This window comes from Seriola lalandi, unplaced genomic scaffold (assembly GCF_002814215.2).
Source record: "Seriola lalandi dorsalis isolate HSWRI2012SDOR001 ecotype SW California unplaced genomic scaffold, Sedor1 jcf7180002054326, whole genome shotgun sequence".
In the NCBI taxonomy this organism is placed as follows: domain Eukaryota; kingdom Metazoa; phylum Chordata; class Actinopteri; order Carangiformes; family Carangidae; genus Seriola; species Seriola lalandi.
In genome coordinates this window covers 511,253-534,882 of record NW_019524879.1, presented here as the reverse complement: position 1 = coordinate 534,882, position 23,630 = coordinate 511,253, and the positions used below count along the sequence as shown (strand labels likewise).

Here is a 23,630-nt window from a genome sequence, read left to right as displayed (position 1 = left end):
CTTGTGCTGCCTCCAAGTTCTTACAACTGACAGCAGGGAATTGGATGGGACTGCTCTTGCATGGACTAGGACACAAAGACAAATGCCCAGAGAAGGACAGACACAGTCACATTTCAGTGTTTCCTTTGTATGCATTTTGCAGCAGGAGCCCACCGCTGCAAAATTGATATCATGAAGCTGCAATTACATGGCTCTGTAGAGGGCTTTTAATTCGAAACGCCAGATAACGTGGAGACATGAAGCAAAAGCTGGCTGAGGCAAAAGGGGGAGAGATAGAAAGAAGAAGAGAAGAGGGAAAAAAGAGAAGAGAGAGTTAGATTTAACTGGCAAACATTAAGTTAGATTGATTTTTATAACCTATTGATATTCAACACCCATGCACCACCCGGGTACATTAAAAAAATCATCATAGTCAGATTGGCCATCGGGCATACTGAGACAAATCCTGGTGGGAGGTCCTGTTGTATCAGTCTCTCTACCAGCCCTCTCTGCGTGCCTGTCATTAGAGCACTCATAAAAACGTGTGTGTGTGTCTGTCCATCCATTGCCGAAAAAAATAAACAATGGGAAATGCTGCATTTGTAAGTCAGGAAAACTTCTACCACCATGACATGAATGTAAAGACCATAAATAAACATATATCTACTAGTTCCTTTTCTCTCTCTCCTTTTCAGCCAAACAATCTTCCTTTCTGATGCTGATTGGGCAGCTGTTGAACGGGGGGCAATATTTGGCATGGCTGTGGGTGACAAGCACATGGAGAGGTGGACATATCTGAGCAGCACGAGTGCTGAAATTGCAAAGCCACACCTCACAGTGGGCTGAGGAGATGGTTGTTAGTGAGAGTGAGTGGTAGGGTCAACAGTTGCTGACAGCTCAGTGTGTGCACGGGAATCTGTACTGGCCTTTTAAAGTCGACCTACCAAACATGACACCATGGGGTTCTCACGGTGATAGATGCTCAGCACCCAGTTGGATATCATCTGCACTGACAGTTAGAATTCACACCTGCTTGTTTTTTCAGACCAGGATACATCATAAAAATAAGGCTGAGGATGTATCATTCTGCTGTGTGCAAATGAAAGAGTGTACAGTGAGAGAACCTGTTGAAAGACAAGCGCTTTGGGAGGAAGCTTTGTTTTATGCCTCGAAAGTTGGAAATATAGTATACACATACAACTTTGGCTTGTGACAAGTCCCCTGAGAAAAGACAACCAGGCCTAAAATGAATACTGACTATTTGTTTCTACTTGTCAAGGAGTTTCAAAATGATGCGGTTGGTTCCTATAACATAGGCCAGGCATTTGTTGAGAGTAGTAAAATATATCTATAAATCTGGTGTTCACTCAATCTTATTTGCTGTGTAATGATGGTTTTCTGCCTCCACTGCATATTGATACCACTTTTCAACACACAGTGGAATTTTTATTTTTAGACCCAAGAATGAAAATTGTAAACCCCTGTAACTTAACTTTGTGAACCTTTAATGTGGGGATTTGCGTGTAGGTTAAAGCCATTGTTTTGAAGGCATTTAACCAAGTCCTTATCATCCATTCATTTCAGGCCAATTTAATCATTTTCTTGTCCTCCACACGAGTGAACAATAAGAAGAAAAAAAACATTTCTGATTTTCTTGGCAAAGGCGATATTGTGAATGCCATGACAATCTTCATGCCAAAGAGTAAAATGCTTGAATGTGTGTGTGTGTGTGTGTGTGTGTGTGTGTGTGTGTGTGTGTGTGTGTGTGTTTGTGTTTGTGTGTGTGTGTTGGATGGTGGATGGTGCCGGTGGAGGGTGGGGTATGGGGTGGTGGTGGTGGTTCATGTTTGACTGCATCTGTGAGGATGCACCATTTACTGTGTCCACTGAAGCACAGACCCAAACATTTTCCAATTTTCTACCCGTGAAGATGCCAAACTAAATTAACAGCAGACACAAAACAATGAGACAGTGTTGTCATCCCTGGCAGTCAATGGAGCACCCACCGCTCTTGTGTTCTTCCTTGAGTCTTACCACTAATAGACATTATAAATCATCTGTTTATTTTGAAAATACAGCTTTTAAAGGATGTGTTATCAGCCAGGAAATGCAGTAGTATAACGTCTACTAAAGATATGTAGGAAAACAGAACTGGCTGATTGGAAAGAGTGAGATGTGTGAGGAAACAAAATGTGCAAGTATACTGAAAGAGGGAAAAGAATGATGAGACTTTAAATGTGAAGAGAGTAGTACAAAAATAATGCATGGGTAAAGGCACAGGATGAGAGGGACCATGAGAGTGGTAGAATAGGGAATGATGTTCATTGTAAGGCAGGAGAGGGCCCAGATTAGATCACAAACTCTTCTGCTTTAGCAAACGCTTTTGCTGAGCAATTTGCAAAAAGACCAGAGAAAGAAACCGAGAATAAGATGAGGGAGAGGGTTGTATAGAGGGATGGTGGAAACTAAAAATAATAAAGTTTAGTGCAGAAACCAAAAGGCAAAACGGGAGTTGAGAAAGCGGTTAGAGATGGTGTAACCCTGTTTTCTACAAATGACATTTATACACAGCTATTCTCTATGCGTTGATTGACATTCAGTTATTTCATTTATGTATTTCATTTTATTTATCAGCAAAAACTAAGAGTGAGAACATGATGGTGGATTATACAGCCTGTAAAGAATTCATATCCCTCCTTCACACAAGTAGTAAATAGATGATTAGATTTTTTAAAAATGTTTCAGTGCTTGTTTATATGATTTCCCATCTGCATACAACTTTTTCCTGCAGTGCTCAGAAATGTAACACACAGCATATTAGGCATAATTAATAATGCATTTAAAATTTAGGGTTATTACTTTTACGCATAAGGAGTTTGAATTGGTCAAATACGCCAATAAAGAAAATTAGACAGCATAGTGGAGACAATTCCTTATTTGCAACAAAATGTACCAAGTGTTTGCCCTCAAATTTCTGTCCACGAGCTGCAGGTATATGTGATTTGATGTCTGGAGGCTGATGGATCTCAGTGGTAAACAAGAATTTTTACAGATCTCAAATAAAGTTGTGTTAGACTGTGATCAGGTTCCTGTCAGTTGTGGAGATGGCTGGTAGAGAGACAAAACACAGAGCTCATTATTTTTAATTAGCCCCATCTTTTCGGTCTCATTACTGCTGGCTTTGCACAATTTCGTCACTGCTATTTCTGCCAGCACATACTGCTGTCCACTCAAGCTGTGAAACTTGTAAGACCTGGGAGTTTGTGAATGGGTACCACTCCTTGCTTTGGTTGGGCCCTGTGAGATTATTTCCAGTGAGCTGTCTTGTGTTGTGCAGTATACTGTATTTACAGGTTTAGTTTCGTTCAAAACCAGTGGTGGCTTTGGTCTTTTTCTGTGTTGAAAACTGTTGCTTGAGAAGTAGAAGAAGCCAGTCAGAGGCACAAATTGGATGTGTACAGAATTCACTTTAATACTTGTTGCAGATGGGAAAAAATGACACAGAATAGCTGCCAGTTGCTCAGAATTTAAAAGTGAATCCTAAAGCAGTTTTCTAAAAAGCCTAATATATAGCTTCTGCCTGTTGCTAGCAGCATATGTAACAGAGTATATAGCTCTAAGATTGGATGTTTCTTATCAAAATGCATTGGGAGAACATAATCAACTTTTCCTCTTATTTTTTTCATACCAAAATACTTGTATCTTTTCATTTTCTTTTTTTTTATTTTAAACAAAAACCTAGACATTTTCTAATTTGTCATTAATCTTTTGTTCCGATGATTCAAACGTGAGTTTTTCATTCATGTCCATCCAAGACTTGGTGGAACAAAAAAAAAAGTGGAACGTTGTTGACAGCAAAAGTTTCACTTCATCACAGGTAGACTTCATTCTGCCCTTTTGATGGGGTGGAAACACGTCCACAGATGAGTGCATTGTGTAGGTTATCGATGCTCCTTGCTTTGTAATGAAAGTGTATTATTAGCAGAGGCGATGAGACTAGGGAGCCAATAATGTAAGTGTTCAGAGACACAAGCAATTTTCATTTGCCTATGCAAATTTATAAATGTGGAGAAAATGCAAATACTCCTCAGAAGAAAATACATAGAAGCATTTCTGGAAATGTGGGGTAAAGTGTTTGAAGTGAGGGTTCACTGTGACTTTCCCTTTTCTGTCTCTGTATGCTGTAGGCTATTATCTGTCCAAAGAGACATCAGTCTGCTCGAAATGTGACATGAAATTACCCACAATCCCGTTCTGCCCTCCCATCAACTTGGCAGTTTCCCCCCCCCCCCCCCCCCCCCCCCAGTTTCCAGGATAATTTAGGTAGGGATTTCAAGGGAAATTGTGTGTATGCGTCTGCATCTTTGTGTGTGTGCGTGTGTGTGTGCGTGCATGTGTCTGTGAGTGTGAAAGAGAGAGAGAGAGAAAACTCGTATACTCAGGTTGAAAGATTGACATTGAATGGAATGGAACTTTCTTTCTTAAGATAAAGACAGATAGGTGAGGTCCAACAGCACAAACTTCTTCGTGTTACTGCTTGATTTGCAAATTCATTATAGACCAATCTTAGTCATAGTGTAAGTGTTTGACGGTTATGGTAAACGGTATGGTCTTCAACTGCCTCATTAACTACTAGATGAACTTCACCAACACTCTTCCCTTAATATGTCATCCGTCTTAACAGTATATGACAGCTTGTGGTATAATATTAGTCTGCTTTGCAAGACTAATTTGCCTATGAATATTGCCTCAAGGCTTTGCAGTCATATTCAGGCTCAGCAACCAGACACTAAAGCCTCTAAGGCTCTGCCAAATACCCTTAGTAACATCTTTTGGGACTTGATGTTACCAATATATTCGTGAAGTAAGGTCTGAACACCTGGCTTAGTCCCCAGACTAAAGACAGGCCTCATCTACTTTCCATCTGTCTGGCTGTGGGGCCCAGATGTGCTGATGAGGAACAGTAATGACGGCAAGGTGGAGAGTCGAAATTCAGGACAAGAGTGAGCAAAATGCACTGAGTGGTGTAAAAGCTAAACCTCTCATAGCTACATTTATATTGCAGTGTGTATATATGTGTGTGTGTGTATATGTAATTTAAATACAACAAATGAACAAGCAAATCAGATTTAATTCACAATTGTTTGGGGGGCCACATGATGCATACTGTAGCTAAATAATTGTTTCATCCTGGTCTTAACTTATTCATGCTTAAACATTGGGGCATGTATTTCATGTTGAACACAGTTTCTTGTAAATATAAATTCTACCTTCACTTCACAGAGCTGATGTAGAGATGGGCAAACCAATCTGATAGCCCTGCATTCATTATCTGTTGTCATTTGTGATTTATGAGATTGGTGGTCCAGGGAACTGGCAGCCATATGTCTGCCCATCCCTACACACACAGGACCGGCCTATTAATGATGTTCGGATTCATCATCCAAAGACACAATAAACATACCAAATGAACTCTTAATGGTATTTACAGCACCAGAGCTTTCCCTCTCTTCAACTCCCAGCTCTGCTAAACATGCCTAAAAGAAAGACTTGATTAGGGAAAGAAAAAGCTCCATAGAGCAAATTTGGGCTCATGTAAAGTTTGTTGTTGGCAAACACATACAGAGAAATTACCCTATTCCAATTGTTCATCAGCCAGTGTGGTATAAGGTTGAAATAGAGAAAATCACATTAGGTCCAAAAATGTCCATTAGCTTGTGGGTAATCTAAATTTGCTTCCCAATGTGTTGAGTGAGTCATTATCTGGTTAGCGCCCTAATACCATGTAAATGATAAGATGAGCATCATCAGCTTTCTGCACAGCGAATACCCCAAATATGTGTAATACATTTGCATAAGATGTTACAAAGTAATGCCTCACTGTAAATGCTTATTTTGATGGTCTGGTCAGTTCAGAGACCTTTAATTAATTAGAGAGGACTAATTGATTGGACTATTTTTTTCAGCATCTTCTTTCATGTGAATACAGGCTGTATGAATATCCACAGTGGTGAAAAGAGGTCAGTGATTGTGTGTTGGACTCTGGTCCATCTGTGCTGGGTTGTTCACTGCTCTGTAGTAAATGTTATCTGTTCTGGCAGGGAGTCCACGTCAAATAGTCTAAGGGTGAGGAGGGTGACGAACCAGGTTATAGTCCCACTCTGTCCCCTGTCAGCATACTGCAGGTCACCATTCTGCCCCTAGTGGCCTGCTTGGTCACTGTAATCATGGACACCTCAAGCATACTGGTACTTCAGATGGGATCAGGGCAGTCATGTAGGATCTCCTTTCCTTAGTAAGCCCCCTCAAGGATTAATAATTGAAAAAGGACATTCTGGAACATGGTTTTGTTAGAGCTGTCATCTGGAAAATCTCTCTGTTTTAAAATCTTGCAGATAAAATGTCACAAGAAGTGGGTGCAGAGATTAATCAAATCTCAGGATGTACTGTTATTTGGCACTGACCAAATTGTTGATACCACAACAAAATGAAGAGAAGATGTGAGTGAAGTAAACAAAGTTGAAAACAGTGACAGTGTCCTGTGCATGCATTGAGTTAAGCAAATGTAATCATTCTGATTTGGATTCTTACTTACAAAGCATACTATATATGAATGCAGCGGTGTTTCCATTATCAGGCAGAGGATGGTATTTGTGAACAAACATAAGTTAATGATCAAAAATTCAGAGTAAACCAGTATTACAGATCACATGGCAGCCTTTTCCCTGTAGAGTTATGCTAACATGATGGACATTTCTTTCATTGGATCATTTAGTGCTTGTTGATCTCATGATTACTATGTTAACTAAGCTGTCAGCCTTGGCATCTGGCATCACTGTTTCAGGCAGGGGGAAAGAAACTAGGGAGGCAGGACCACTTATCATGCATGGCCACACAATCTCTGTTCTCCTTCTCTTAAGGCTAGCCAGCTTAATTACGTGCTAAAAACATCTTCAAATGAGCTCCTTTCACAACGTAATGTATACCTGTCCAATCTTGTTTAGTTTGAGCAGGATGACAAATATGAATACAAACAGATCGTACAGACACACACAAGCAGCACACATACGTTTCACATGCAGAGATGAGAGATCTCATTTGTTTATGATACATTACCACTGTTGTTTACTGCAAAACCATATGATGGATTAGTGGATCAGGAGACAATTTACAAAAATGGACTGAAAGGAAAAAACGCATTAAACATGATTTGGAGTGCATAGACATCTGAATGATTGTTTTGTCAAATTGTCAAACGTGCCTATTCACCTTCATAATCGGAGAGAAGTGGTTTTGAATGTTCCCACCACCAAAGGTTTAATGATACTATTTTAGGCAATCTGAGGCTCAGATTTATTATGCTGTAAATTGGAGCGTGGCATGAAAAAAAATACCACATCTTTCCTCCTTGCACACAAAGACCTTGCATCATAAATCATTCAAGGGTCCAAATTTTGATTAATATTCTAATCAAAACCCTTTTAGCTTGATTAGAACACAAAAAACAATGCAGGTATGATAGTGGTTAAACAAATCAATTCCTATTAAATTTAAGGAACTATCGTATCACTTTAGTACATTGCAGTGTCCTTTAATACACTACTAAGGACCGTTTTGAAAACATTAATGCCTGCAAGATATTGGGCCAAATTCATACAAGACCACTGTTATGGTCCTTTAACAATTTCCCATTTGTCCTTGTAAACAGATAAACAAGGGCTGCTAAACCTTAGATTTGGTAGTTTCTTTATAGCTATAATAAATATAGATCAATAATCAATAAGATTATAATCACCTAGTAAGTGACTTTAGTTTCCAGCTATCAATCAGTGATAGTTCTTATTTAATCAAAAATAATTCATACGGCAGTTATTCGGACGTTTCCTTCATCCTCTGTGTGACTCCAGATCTTTGCCTTATTTCTTATGTGAGAAATGAGATGGAGAAGTAGAGTGAAATACAGAGTCCAGTCAGGAGTGTGTGCATAGACCAAGAGCAAAGCTCCAGGGAACAGATGGAGCTTATTGATTGGGATATATCTCTATTAGCCAAGTCCAAGGTCACTGAACCCAGCGTCTATCTTTGAAGTGTTGGAGTTTGTCCTGAGCATGATAAATGACATCCTATCCATATAAACCTGCAGAATTTGATACATCATAGTAACATTTCATGACAGTACACATAAAGACACCAGTCAGAGCTTGTGTCCAACACACAACCCTTACACTGCTTTGCTTTTTCCAGTGAAACACAATTACTCTTAGTCTTCACTATGCTTCAACAGCTATGTATCCCCCTCCCTTGTTCATATCAGAATCTGTCCTGCTGACATTGATCAATGGCAGTGGCAATGTGGAAGATGGAGGGAACAACAGAGGTATTGACAGCAAGAAATGGATTTTACAGGAAGCCAGTCAGTACAGTTGCACAGTGACTGGCTGTGGTGCGGACTTGTCAAAGCAAATGACTTACTTCACCCATTTTTCATTTTCTCTTACCCACCACTCTTCCTTTCTCTGTGATGAACAGTAATGTGCTTAAATTGAGTGCAGTGCTTGATTGTCATAAATTGAGGCCATCATTACAACCACCAACAATCCATCTATAATGCATGGGGTTCTGTCTTTAAATTAAAAATCTCTTTGGAGTCTAGCAACAGTGAACAACAGTCTGGTGCCATTAATTTAAATAACTTCAGACATGCATGTAATGAGAGCATAAGCGATCTTTGTGTGACAAAGATTAGTCTTGTCAAAACCTACACACTTAAGCTCACAGCACACATTTATCAGCCAAAGCTTTTAAATGTAGATAAGCTACCTTCCAATCACTGAAACAGGAATTTCAAATCCAATCATTCAGTTCATGCATAGAAATCTACACCATTAAAAAAGCTAATTATCAAGAAACATTAGAAACAACAATAAAAACAAACATAAAAACAAAAAACAGCAGTTTTCTAATAATGTTGATGTTTACTTTGTAGCATTAAACTCAAACACTCATATGCTTATGCTTTCTGATGGAAAAAGTCCAAGTTAAGACATTTATAAATAGGTAATGTGTGACAAACAAAATGTCCTTTTTTTGCAGATTTTCTAAAGAGAGGTTTATGGTATAATGTATCTGTAAAAAAGAAATGCATAATGGAAAGGGCAGCAGAGCGCCCCACACTCAAATCTCAGTAAGGTTCTTGATAAAAAAGGAAAGTGCACCCACAATAAAGGCAAAAGCCCACCAACTGATTAGGAAATTAATTGGATGCAATGTTTATGTGTTGCAGCAATAAACAATTCTCAGATTGTATTCACTCAGTCTGAGAAATGTCGAGTTTGCATATATCAGCCCAGTCATTGTTATGGTCCCTCAGAGACAAAGGCTGGATATTATTGAATATCAGTAGGTTACTGCCACTAGCTCCTAAGGGAATGGCTCAGGCTGCAAATAATGCATTAAAGTTCAATTGGCCAATAGACCAGCTTCACAGATGTCATCTGCTTGGACAATCCATCCAATTGGCGCTGGTGGATGTTATGATGGCTCTCTCTTCCTAACTCTATACCCACCTCATATATCAACATAAGTGAAACTACCCAGCTACTGTAACAACGCAATGCTTGCAAAGTTTATGAGGGAAAACTGCAAGATTTTTGATTAAGGTCTCTCATAAATTACAAACTACAACTCCCACCAGACTTTTTGAATGTTGCTATCACCACATCATGAAATCAGCTTGGACCACATTGATAAAAAATTAAGTTGCTTGACACTCCAATAAACCTCACTGTATCTTTTGTTTCATCAAAAATGGCTCTTTGATCAGAGCATTCTTCTGAACTGCTATAGTGGAGGTAAATGGGGAGAATGGTTAACATTTCCAACAGGTTTTGCATTTCGCCAAATGCTGACCATTCTCCAGACTTCACTTAGGTCTTAAATTAGTTAAGCAGTTAAAATATCCTGGAACATCAGTGCCATCTGAGTGTGTATTCTCTGCCATGAGTCTCACAATTTACAGACTGTAAACCAGCCTTACCCTACAGCATATTGATATGTTGCTATTTCTTGATAAAAAACACGTAGACAAGCTGTCTGCTATGCTGAGGACTGAGGTAAACCAGGACTGTTTATTTAATTTTGAGGTTTAATGCCAGTCTGACTCTTTGTTGCACAGTAGCCTGGCTGTTCACACCAGAAGTGCATTTCTCTGTACCAGTCAAGAAGCGATTCTGCTCCTCTGCTCTTTTTTTAATCACTGATCTGATCTGAGCTGAACTGAGCTGATCTTTATAATAACCTCATACATTTATAACATAGAGCTTTATCCATGTCCCTGGATAAGTGGGACTGTGCTTCTTCTGCAACAATGAAGTTAGGAGGACTGGACCATCGCCTTGTGTGGTGGGGTTTTTGTCCATTTTGTGCTTATCCGTCTCGCTCTCTGTTTAGATGTTCCGGGTCGTTGCAGTCCACTCTAACCCCTGTGTTTTTTAATGGGTTACAGATACTACTCTATTGTAAATAGAAACTTTTAATCTTGGTTAAAAACAGTTAATGAGCGTCGGCTATCAGTCAGGAAAAAAATTCAGAGTGAGTATCCCTACATATATCAGAGCCTGTACATAATTCATATCTATTAAGTCTAGTGTGGTTGTTTGTCTGGAGGAATACATGCATATTTTGGCATGACACAGACATTAGGAAATGCTATCCAGCTTCATGCAGTGACTCTACATCTTTCAATCTCAAATGTATTTATTATTCAGCAATGTTACACTGCAGCCTCCTAGATTTATGGACATTTTTATTGTAGTTCCAACTGTGCAACATTATTCATGCCTGTTTTCGAATTGCACTGAATGCCTCATAGTCAAATGTTCTTGAACTGCATTGATAAACCTGTCCTCCAACAAGATGGGCTGCTGGTGCAAGCTACTGAAACATACATGGTAGAATAAGTCTGTAAATCTGGAGCTATAGTCGGTACTCCACAGTCAATATCTGACAGGGTGACTGGAGCTCTGCCCGGGAGCAAAGTCAAGAGCAATGTCTTCATTGCTGGATTTTTCTTAGGCACATAGTGAGCCAAGACCATGCAAATGATATAGCTGGACTTGGAATCTATTAAGTAAATTGGCCGAGGGTGCCCAGACGGACGTGATGCATATAAATCATTTGTGGGTCTTTGTATGTGTGACTTGTGGGATTGTCCGTGCAGGTGAAAAAGCTTTACCTCTCTATGATGAATGAATGCCTAGTGCAGAGTGGTCAAGCTAATAGAACTGCATGGAAGATGAATAGTAAGTATTTCAAAGGGCAGAGTTTGTGCTCAAAGCATCATGCATCTCAGAAGACTAAAGGCTTGTTGGGCAATTCACTCTCCAAAGCTTAAATAGACTGGCTGTGTTTAGATAATTATTTCTAATACAGAAAGTAAACAAATAATTTCTTCTTGTGAGTAGTGTGCCTTACTGACTTTGAATAGTTCTGCTCATCCATCTCACAGATATGCAAAATAAAGCAGTAGGACGTTTAATGAGCCTTTGCAAAATGTGGACTGAATGTCTGCTGCTTTGATACCAAACTGTTGGATGAAATGAGGCAGTGGCTGAGAATTATTTAGCCATAGAATATAAAATAATTATCTTGGAATGCAGGGTGATATACTCTACTGTACACACTTGACTTGTGTTGTATACTTGCACTTTGGGTGTCATGCATAGTGCATGTGTGTCTTTTTGCTCTCTTCAACAAATAAATCATGTAATACTCCATATATAAATGAATTTAAAGAGATTTTGATTCTAGCAAAGGTTTCAGCCACAAATACAGTTGTATGATGTGGAGAATGTAATATTGCTAAACATGTGAGTTGTGGAGCACCATCTGTTCAGGAGGTAATAGTTTCATTATGTGGGATCCATTTCACAAAAAATCTAAATAAGATGTTCTTGATCATCTTCAATTCAGGGGCAGCTTTACAATGTTGAGATATATTTGCGTAATTCATAGTTCATATGCAACTTTCACAACGACTTTTAAGACCCAGGACTCTGCTTTCTTTATTATATTTAATCAGTATGTGGTCATTCCTTTTGCTATCTGAGTGTTACTATTCCACTGTACGTGATTATGTGTCTGAACCAAACTGAATTTGATTGGCAGCAATGTATAGTAAAGCCAGGAGTCACATGGTGTAGGGTACAACTTGAATAGTTAGGGAAACCAACATACACGTAGTAATCCTACCTGCATGCATTTCACAGCTTATTTTTTCTAATAGTACAAGATTTGTTTAGAAATACATAATAACATTAAGCATTAAGGAGCCAATTTTTTCACGCTGTTGGAGTTTCATATTTTTAATGATGATATGTAGGACTGGGTGATAAAACAATGCATTTCGATCAACTTTTGTCTGCCCAATCACTCTATTAGGCTACAGCAATAGGCTTACATATCTGATTGTGCATGGCCATAAAAAGGGGAAACAGAACACATTGTTGGAACTGTAAAAGGAGATTCAGACATCCACACAAGATGAGGAAATTGCAGTGAATTGATCACTCAACGCTGGTGATTTGGAAATAGTTCGGACATGTAAAGCTGGATAAACAGCAAATGGATATCTGCTGCAAGATATGCAGGCAACTGGTGCTGATGAGACTAGAACCAACCTTTTCCATCATGTGAAACATTCATCCCCCATCCAGCAGAGTATGTGTAAAGCCCAAAGACTGCTAACATGCATAGTACATTTTAGTGAAGTGAGTCAATATTTATATCAGTTATGTGGAACATAAAAGTAAATACATCTCCCAGCATCAGTGCTAATATGTGTAGCATAACAATTTGATCTTTTGTGTGATGTTTTAGTAAAAGCATTGTTGCTGTTTCCTTGTTGAGGCCAAAATGTTACACCAATTTTTATGGCTGTGGCGAGTATCACGCTATTAATTCAAAAATAAATGATAGTTCAGAACCATAGTACATTTATTACAATCCTATACTCATTATACCCTTTGCACTTCAAATTAAAAGGTATCCTGTGGAGTTTTCTTTTAAACAAACAAAAGGTATATTTACATTCACTGTTACTCAACAAAATGTTACTTTTCTAACTTACTTATCTTTGAGCTCTAACAAATATGCTGAATGTTTCCTTCTGCATAAATGGTATGACATGTACAGTATATATTGGTAATTATTTATTTCAATCAATATGAAAAAATATATATATTACTATAATATTTTTGACGCCCAGCCCTAATGATTTGGACACACTTGTTTCCTTGTGATTTTCCAGCAGTGGCAAGACTCAGGTTAATGTGAAAATTAAGTGGATCTGCCTACAGTCTATAGTATCCTGCTGCTTGGGATGCCAGGGCTGTCTGGGGTACTTGCCATCTTTGATACACTAATGGGTATTATTTATACTGCTAACAGTGATGGGATACAATCTTTGCAGCTGGCGAGATTTGCCATTTCAGACATTCTGTTGATGTTGTTTGGCAGTAAATTCTGGGCTCAGCTCTGGTATTTTGTTTTCTTCTTGGATGTTGTCTCTACGCTGTGTCACTGTCACAAACATGTGCCGATTTTAATTCACCGGATGAAACAGACACTGATGTACAGCAGAAAAAATGTCATAGCATATGTGCCTGTTAAAATACATAATCATAATATTAGTTAATATTACGCCCAGCTGCCTGCCTTGCTCCGGCTGTAGGTGTATCCTTAACAGTGCAGGAAGGATGTAAGATTCCTTTTGATTAACATCCCTATCATGAATGGCTCAAATCGTTCAGTTATTATAGGGTTAGGTTTAGTCTATTTTGTGTATCCTGAATATTTGCAACTTGAAAAAGATTCCAATATAGTAAAATATATATATAGTAAAAGTATAGTACATATATATATATATATAGTAATCTAGTAGATTATATAGTTTAGTGACTCTCTGTATGCTGGTCATCCCACTATTTTATATACAGGCCATGAATAGTGAGGACTACACTAAAAATGTCTTAAAGTATAATCATCAACTTTGGATATGAATGACGGGACAATAGAGATATTCAGATACTGTCAGAATAATTCTTGATGTTAATCTGTTTTACAAATACATTATCATCACCAAGACCCCCTGATTTACACCTTAAAAGAATTTTATTTATGAAATGTTTGTTTTTTTCAAAACATTTTTTCACCTTGAAGCAGAGAATTTAAAAAATGGTCAGTCTCAGTTGATGGATCCATTAAGGGATAAATAGAAGTTGTACTTCAGAAGCAAATTTAAAGAATAGGTCTGTGATGCTTTAAATCAACAGAATGAATGTCTGTAAAGGGAGAAGCAGAGGTAATAAATACAGATTGATGGCTTGGAGGGACAATGCAAGCTAAAACAATAAGCACAACACATGTACATAGTGTATTCTCAATGCACATTCTGGTTGAAATAGAACTTTAGATGTTTGTGGAAAATCTTTTGCACCATATAAAACGGGTATCTGGTACAGAAGTGACTGTTGCAAATGCACTATAATACCTACTCTAATTTGAATGCAAGGATCTAGGGGAACTGGTGTAGGTGATTGACAGATCCTGGACTACAAATACTTGATAACATCAATCACTGATAACGACCCAGGGGAATAAATGCAACATGTTTACCAATTACATTTGCATTCATTAAGTGACAAATCCCAGCATGGCACATGGTAGGCAGGCACATTTTTTTCAGACCTGTAAACATTCTGCTTCTTAAAACAAGAAAAGTATTCCAATAATTTTATATTCAGTTTTTATTTTTAGCACGTTTAGAAATTCATGATAATTCGCTTCCCCTAGCACATATGCATGGCTCAATCCACCAATCCATCCCCAAAGACACCGTCTTAAGGTGCTGTCTTCTGCAGAGACTTACTGAAAGGTAATGACAAGACTTGTGCTTCAGGAGAAGAATCTTCCCTCTTCGCTAATCCACTAACTGTCTCAAATAAGGGACAGGTAACAAAAACACTGTATCTTAAAAACGCAATATATTCTCAACAAGAGTCTAGGCAGAAGTTCAAAACTGACAACAAACAGTATTCCAATAATGTCTTATTATGTATGCATTAAAATGGTCTGGCAGGGATGTTGTTTTTGTTATGTAGGAGATTGGCTGGAATAACATTTGTCGGATAAATAAATAAAGATGAAATGCTATCAAGCTCTTTGAGAGAGATGGGGCGGAGCTGTATTCTTCGATGTCTGGGAGCAGAAAACCTGTCTGACAGAGATGGAGGGGCATTATCATTTTAGGAATTTGTTCCTTTCACAAGGTCTGCCATTTTCATGCAGCATTAAGACTTCTCTCCCAAAAAAAAGGACAATTTTTTACTCTGAAATAGAAAAGGGGATTCTCTTAAATGATATATAATCATGCAATAGCAACAGTGGAAAGAGAAACAGTTTATATTCCTCCATCCTTAACCTGCTTCCCTTTCAATCCTCCTCTCAATCGTTGCTGTTCAACACATCAGCTGAAAGTTGCCTTCTCAAAATGTCAACTCAATTAATTAATGATTACAAAAAGGGCTAAAAGAAAATGTCTTCCCAAACACCCCTGCAGACATTTACTGAAAACTACTAATAGTGTCCTCGGTTGACTCCAAGTGCATAATTTGTGACTGTGTGTGCAAAATGGCAGAGAGTAATTCCTGAAGTTAAAAGCTAACACACAACAGCAGAATTAATTGCTTGCAACATCTATGCTGGCAGCCAGTAGAACTCTCTCCAGATACTTCAGGATGAACCAGGGGGGTCATTTACATACATGAGATTTAAGTAGAGGTTAATTTTCTTGCTACGGGTTATTTGACTTTGCTGCTTTCACGCTGACTAAATATATTTATGTAGGAATCATTTTAGCTTCCAAAAGTCCATTCCATTGGAGCTTTCCATAATTGTAAATTTAGTCTTGAAATTTGAAGACCACAGTAGAAAGACACTAAACTCTCATGTCTCTGGGTAAGAGATGGATGGTCGCAGTTGTCCAAACTTCTGGATGAAGTCAGCCTGAGCCTGGACTAAAGCCTCCTCATCTATATACACTACTGGCCTCCTGGCTGCAACAAAGTACTGCACCTTCCTCATGCTCCAGCCAAGGATGTACATTAGCAGGCCACACACAGCAGCCGTCGACCTGCCTACTCCAGCGTTACAGTGAACATAGACAGTGTGACCATTCTCCAAAAGACCATGAAGCAAGAATACAGCCTGAGGAAGCATCCTGATACGACCTGTATAAGGAGAGAGAAACACACAATACACTTAAAGGAGAGGGCTGGCGATATTCTATATTTTTTTTATCTAAATGAATCTCATGAAAATACATCTCAATACTTTCTGGTTTGCCTAGTCTGTGGCACTCACACCCACTAATTCATACTGTATTTAAGCTTTCTACATTTTTTAAAGGGATAAATAATAAACCAAAACTGGGTATTGTAGTTTTTAAGAAACATTATTAAAACTGAAGTAAATGGTTCGTTTTTGGGGAACTATTTTCTACTGTGGATTAATAAAGGCTTGGTGCTCCAGTAAATATTTACAGAATCAGGAAGGTGTATGTGAGGTTGACTCAGAGTTAAGAAACATGTAACCTAACGCAATAATTTTGCTCATGCTCAATGCATTTTTTATCATTTATAGTCAACAATGGAGGCCTCTTGCACAGATGAATAATCAGACTTTTGATACATATATGATACTTGTTAGTAGGCTTTGTTGATGTTAAGAAAAATAGAATATCACAATACTTATCCTGTAACATACTCTGACCTGTTTGGATTAACTTGGGTATTTACCAGTTTGCATCACCCGTGGAGAAGAAACTTATAATATATAGTACCTTAAATGACTGTTGGCAGTTATTTGCCTAGAGGCATACCCATGCATACTTAAAAAGTACATTTATCACAGTTATTGTGCAGGTTGCTGGACAGAGCAAAATACAATACTGTCAGCAATGAACTGCAAGTATCAAGAGGTGCACATGTAGTAAGATCACTATATACAGTAAATGTTTCCAGGGACTTGCTCAGAAAGTGATCACACTCAAGACTATTTTGATTAATTCTGACTTTTTTTCTTTGCTTAAATTCAATGTAGAAGCAAAAATAACACTTATTTTTTGACTAACACAATGCATGAGATTCTATACTTTATAGATAATTCTTTACACTGGCAATGGTAAAGAATTATGACCCCATGACCTTCATGGTTGGCTATAATTTCATCAATTACAGATCCTTTTGAGGTGTGTTTCTTGCATTCATCTAGCTCTCTTTCTAAAGTGAAAAAACAGCACGGTGAAGCTTGGCATAATGAGTAAGTTTAGAGCTTAAAGCGTGTGCACTGCCAAAGTGTCTTTGAGGAAGACATTGACTCCATAACAACTCAAAACTGTCGGCTCCATCACTCTGACTCAGTTCAATACTATTGTTATTACTGAATTAATTCCATAAAATTCTTCTTACCCTCCGTGCTCATGTCAGGTGTGGGTATCCACACATACACCAGGCCACAGTCTTTGTACAAATGCATCATGGTTTCTGGGGTCATGGTTTCCTCTGCGTTGCGTCTGCATCCATAGGAGTTGTTCACCACATCCCACTCTGTCTGGAAGTTCATCACTGCAGTAATGCCCAATTCATGTTTCATCTTGATTGTCACATGTTCGACCTGTCGAGGGCAGCTGCCCAGCCAAACACGTGATAGCACCCTGGGGGCATTAAATAGGAATGCATTAATAATTTATGATTAAGTCCTTATTGTATAGTATATTATGCATTTTGAAAATTTGTTGTGAGGTCTAGGCAATGACTGATTAGACACAAAGGAATTTGCAAGATAATGCCAAAGTGAATATTATCAGATTACACAGGATTGGAATGGCTATACCCTTCAAAAGCAAGGTTTAAAAACTTGAGATAATGTAGCACGTTTAAGATGTTTTTTGAAATCTGTATTACAGACAGATAAGAGGCAAGCTTAGTAGGTCACTAAGAAGCAAAAGGTTTCATCTCTCTCTGTTTTTTGCTACCTTCCTCCCTCTCTCCCTCATAGCAATGATGTTTTATCCCTCTAATTTTCCTCCTGAACACTATGGTCTGAGGCTGGCTCCATTTATTGCTCATTAGCATGCATAAAGTCAACAACCAGAGGAGGTGACACATGCAAGGAAGAAAGGACGCTGTTAATCTCTGATGTTCCAGAGTGGCAGTGCAGTGAAAGTCTCTGGTCTTGACTTGCTGTTACCAGATAACCTCTGTTTTTTTGGGGGGTTTCTTTTTACATAAAAATACCTGCAAAATGGCTTTGTTGTTGGTGAATTAACTGTTTTTCCACTGAAAAATTATACACTTATTTTTCTTAGGCTACAATTATACTCCCTTTTGGACATGTACACGAACAGCTGCAGACACTAGGGATGTGTAGTAATATGTTTTTTATTATACTACATTCTAGTCCGCTTAGAAGAGTGCATGCACAGTTGGTGCCCTTGTAGTTGTTGCCATACAGACTGTTGTGGTCCTTGCGGACACAACAAATTGGAGGGTACACCTGATAACAAAATTTACGTCACATGGACCCTAGGGGACCCTCGCAGACCCACGCATACTCGCGGATGTGGAAAATATAACACTAGCTTTACTTTCAATATCAGTCTCTGTCAAGATAAAAATTCGAATTATTTTGATGTCAAACAAAATGTAATCTTATTATCTCTCTTTTAGTACAGTAAAATGGAAATATGAGAAATGTTGATGCTAGTTGATGGTTTTGTTGTTTTACATTGTCTTTTCATACACTGCATAATTAACTAAATAATGCAGGATTATATGTTAATTTTTGAAAAGGATATCTTTTTTGTCTTTAGTGTTTAGTTGTCCCAAGTTGATTTAAAAACTTTACTTATGACTGAAAAACAAACATCTCAACATGTTGAAATACCCCACTTGCTCAACGATAAGAAAAACTCATTACAAAAATGGCTGTATTACCCTTAGGCCTCTTTTACTCTGTATATGAGCACAAGAGACGAGGCAGCGGCTAAAAGTACGTTAAAGTCTCTTTTTCATGTAGTGATTTACTACAGAGGTGAGTGTGAATCATACTTGGGGCTACACGGACGCAAGGTCTGAGAGACTAATTTAAAAAGCTATTAATAGGCATGATACAAGGGCACAGTGCCTCCTACTGAACATAGGTCCTTGACATAAGCCTTGTAAGGTCTTTGGACACAAATTAAAACCTGATGGCACCAGCCAAGCCTCCTCATTCTTATGCAAGTTATATACTTACTGCTTTCGGGGTCTGTGGTAAATTATTGCCATTCCTGGTATACCATGGCACTGTGTATATGCCTTACAAAAGGAAGGCATGCATGGATAGGTTGGTGCATGATGGATGTTGTGTGTGGTTATTTGCTAACCTCTTTTTAGGCCCAATATATAGATTTCATTCAAACATGAACATGCATCCTCCAAACCATCACTTTTTTCTTGCATCTAACCCCAGAAATTTAGCAAATTACATTTACCCCTTTAAGCCTGTCTTTCACTATTGCTCATGCTTTAACATTGCTTGAACTTCAAAATCCTAAAAGTTATGTCAGAGATGTGTGATTATGGTCTGAGAGGCAGGTATTTCAGAGGGTAGTGCAATGGTCAGTAAAACCATAAAACACGGTGGTGGACTGTTTATTTAACCCATTGGATGACTGACCAAAGACAAACATTCATCCTCTGGGCACCATGGTTATCTGTACCAGATATCACAACAATCCACTCGATAGTTGTTGATGCATTTCACTAAAACCCACAAATGTCATTCTCATGGTGGCTCACTGGGAAAAGTCAGGGCATCACCAAAGTCAGTTGGAGTTGTCCTCTGGGCACCATGAATGTCTGTGCAAAATTTGATAATTATCCAAGTTACAGTTGAGATATTTCAGTCTGGACCAAAATGATGGACTGACTGAGGTGACTGCTCAACAGACATTGGGATTTCTAGAGCTATACTGCGAATGTGCTAAAGAGTGTAGCAAATGATTCAGAAATGGGCAAGGAGTGTTGGATTTCCTAACTGTACATTGCGGGGAACATTTATAATAATGAAACAACAGAGTATCTGTTAAGGATCCCACTGTAAATTATGCGATAAAAGTTTAGCTCTATTTTGACCGGAGTACAGAGTGAATGATTTAGGAAATGATTGATTTATGCAATGATTAGACCTTGAAGATGTAAATGACTGAATTTAGCCAAAGTCATTGCCAGTCTCACTTTCTAATATACTTATGAATAGGAAAGAAAATAAAAAAATAAATGTATATATATTAAGGAGTAGGTCTACCATAAGACTTTTTTCTTTGACACAGAGTAACTATCAATCACTTATGCAAAATGAGCCAGTTACTGTATGAGCTGCCTTGAAAATAAAAATGAACGACCTTTCCTTTCAACTGAGATCACTAACAAAGTTGAGTAGGTAATAATACAACTGCTAGTGGTCTACTTTTTTAAAGAACAATCATTGTCAAAGTGACAGACAGCGATTATAACTAAATGGTTGAGAACAAGGTTAAAAAACAAAGGAGTGATAAGGCATAACAGGGTGACTGAGGCTTTGTCTGTGCTGCAGTTTTCATAAAAAAAACCCGCCAGTACAACATGACTCCCCTGCCCTTTTTACAGGTCACTGAAGTACAGCAGGAGCATTTTTTCTGATGGAATTGACTATAAGGACAAAGTAGAATTTAAGCTTACACTGAGAACATACTGTAGATTAATGTACAAGCCTTATGAAAGAAGATCGGTTGTGTTTGAAAACTGAAAGAAAAATAAGAAAAGAGGAGCTGATTTGATCTTGGCCCCAGGGAACTTAATGATTTTGTTTTTTATTAACTTTTAGTATCATTAAATTTGGTACACATCAGATTTCATATCACAAAGGCAGAAAACTTCTAACAAAAATCGCATTTTATTGGATCTCTGTATTTACTACAGGCTACGAGATGGGTACTTTGTTTGTTTGCTAGTTTAGGGCTTTTTTTCAGTGTAAATTGCAGATGTAAGATAAAGAATATATAAATGTCCAAATAACTGAAAATCACAACAGAAAATTCAGTATTTTGGAATATCTATTAAATACTTGTTTTCCTACTTGATGAGTGTTAGTTGAGAAGATATATACCATACTTGTGTCTGTACAGTAAATATGAAACTTCCTTCAATAGCTAGTTAGCTTAGCTTAGCAGAAAGGCACAGGGGTATCCCAACTAGCCTGGCTCTGTCCAAGGGTAAACCTCACTAATCGACAAGTTCTATCTTGTCTGTTTACACAACACTAGGCCAAAGTGTAAAAATGACAAATTGGGGTTTTATGGGGTGTCATGTGCCAGACTATTTCTTGGCTTGGCACAGTCACCTAATGGCACTTCATTGATCATAAATGTTCAGGTAAAAGAATGGGATGAAGTACAGAGACTGCAAAGGATTGTAAGGGGTGTCATGTTTCAATGATCCAGGTGATGGGCTGTGAAAACAATAAAAATATATTATCAAAAATATCAGTATTCCTGTTTGTTTTCTCTGTCTTAATACTATGTTGACCTACCCAACAACAATGATGACGGTAGCAACAACATCAATAAAAAAACACCCAGAGGCTCTATGCTGGCATGCATCTTGCTTAAGTAAACCTCAGCAGTTTCATGTTGCAGGATTCCCGTATAATGCCAGCCATGCTGCCTACCTTTAACAGTAAGTTACAATAAGTCAGGCTGCCAAATTACTAACTATGAAAATCTTTTAGCTGGAACTGTGACATGTTTTACTCTTCATGAAATTTAGACACTCTTAGCATCCCCATCCAACATTATGCAAAGAATGCTTTTATTGTATTACCTGGAAAAATGTATGGCCTTCTGACCAGCCACACCAAAGTAAAAGTTGGTGGTATGTTTCATCTCATCTGTGTGTCCTGTTTCCTCTATCCAGTGACCAATCGGGTGACAGTACACTCCATCCACCATGTTCTTCTCATCGTATGTACACCACCTGTCATGGCTTGAACCGCTACCTGGAGAGAAAGAGGACAACCTTTTAGCAAGTTAGTGACCAATTACTCAATTATTTAGGACAGAGTAATCATAAAGATGTTTTTTAAAGATGTCTCTCCTAAACACAGTTATAGGCTGCCTATATATTTTTTTGAGGGACAAAATAAAACAGGAAAACAACTGCTTAAGCATCAGATAGGAGAGTAGAGGCAAGGAGAGGAGGGTAGCAAAGTGCATTTACTTTTGAAGTATTTGTAATTTTCCTGATATTTTCCATTTTCTTCTACATAATGCTTTCAGAGGGAAATATTTTTATTCCACTACATTCATCTGGCAGGGACAGTAACTAGTTACTCAACTAGTTACTTTGCATATTTTAAATAAATAGCAAATACATAAAAAATGCTGCATATTTATAAACAACCCAGCTATATATAAAGTAGTAAAACTAACTCCACCTCAAAGTGCTGCTGAGATGTTAAAGAATCAATACGAATAATCCAGTAATCTTATTTAAATAATAATATAGCACTCTATTATGATAATAGAACAATCTAAAAATCCTTCTACTGATATTTATAACATACTTTTGTATAATTTTGAGCGCAGGACTTGTGTGTGTGTGTGTGTAATATAATATGCAATATTATCACATATTATATAATGTGTAATGTAGTATTTTTACACTATGGAATTGCAACTTTTACATCACTGATATAAGCAGACTGATGTAACTACAGGTGCAGAGAAATCAGCCAGTGATCATGTTGGTAAATGCTAAGTGTCACTTTACCGCCATCATGTGGCGGTAAGGATACATTACGCAATATGAACCAAACATGGCGGAGTTGTTTTTCGTCTTTTGCCCCTTTACCTTCGTTGGGAATTACATTAAATCAGTTTGACATTTTTATAAGCAACGTCCTTGTGTACGCGGCAACATCTGCTGCACAATATATACCTTCCCAGATATAAGTGCCTGTGCCTCTGACTCTTTTGATGAACTTGAACCACAGTGTGTCTTTAAACGGCTCTGACAGCTTCACGTCGCCGATCCACAGACTCGGTTCATGTGGTGACAGAAGCTTGTGAGAGGCTGTCATCTGAACCGCTCCGCTCGGGTCCCAGTGGCCCATTTCCGTACGCGACCCCAAAACAAAGACCTCTACATCGTAAGACTCCGGAGTGAGAATGACACCGAATCTGAATAACATCGTTGCAGCCTTGACTAGATGTCCTCAGTCGTTCAGCATGGCAGGCTTGGGCTATTGTAGCTTATATTATAGCGCGTGGAACTGTGTGGCCGATGCACTGTGTAGTGTAGTCTAAAAATAATCGGGTCTTGTTTTGACCGGTGTAGTTTGCAGCAAAGACGGGGAGGAAAGAATGAGGTCCCACTCTGTCACAATTAAAGGTCCATATCCAAGAAAACTGCAACAAACGTCAGTACACCCTAACTTAACGACATTCCATTTTGAGTGTATTTATTACATAAAACATATATGTTTATTTATTTATTTTTTAATGTCTGCCTTTT

General features: G+C 38.2%; 1 protein-coding gene and 1 long non-coding RNA gene across 2 annotated transcripts in view; one reads left to right on the top strand and one right to left on the bottom strand.

Moving 5' to 3' along the window:
• The window catches only part of LOC147819084 (uncharacterized), a 102,834-nt gene that overhangs the window by 34,256 nt on the left and 44,948 nt on the right, over positions 1-23,630 (top strand). The window contains exon 3 of the long non-coding RNA XR_015437296.1: positions 22,032-22,143. This is a non-coding gene — a long non-coding RNA (uncharacterized LOC147819084). The remainder of the gene's footprint in view (positions 1-22,031; positions 22,144-23,630) is intronic.
• Positions 14,766-23,452, bottom strand: epm2a (EPM2A glucan phosphatase, laforin). Its single transcript, XM_023407072.2, has 4 exons — positions 23,055-23,452; positions 21,939-22,113; positions 17,505-17,749; positions 14,766-16,265 (listed from the first exon to the last, which is right to left on the bottom strand). The coding sequence occupies exons 1-4, from the start codon at positions 23,305-23,307 to the stop codon at positions 15,982-15,984; spliced, it is 957 nt and encodes a 318-aa protein (XP_023262840.1). The 5' UTR covers positions 23,308-23,452; the 3' UTR covers positions 14,766-15,981.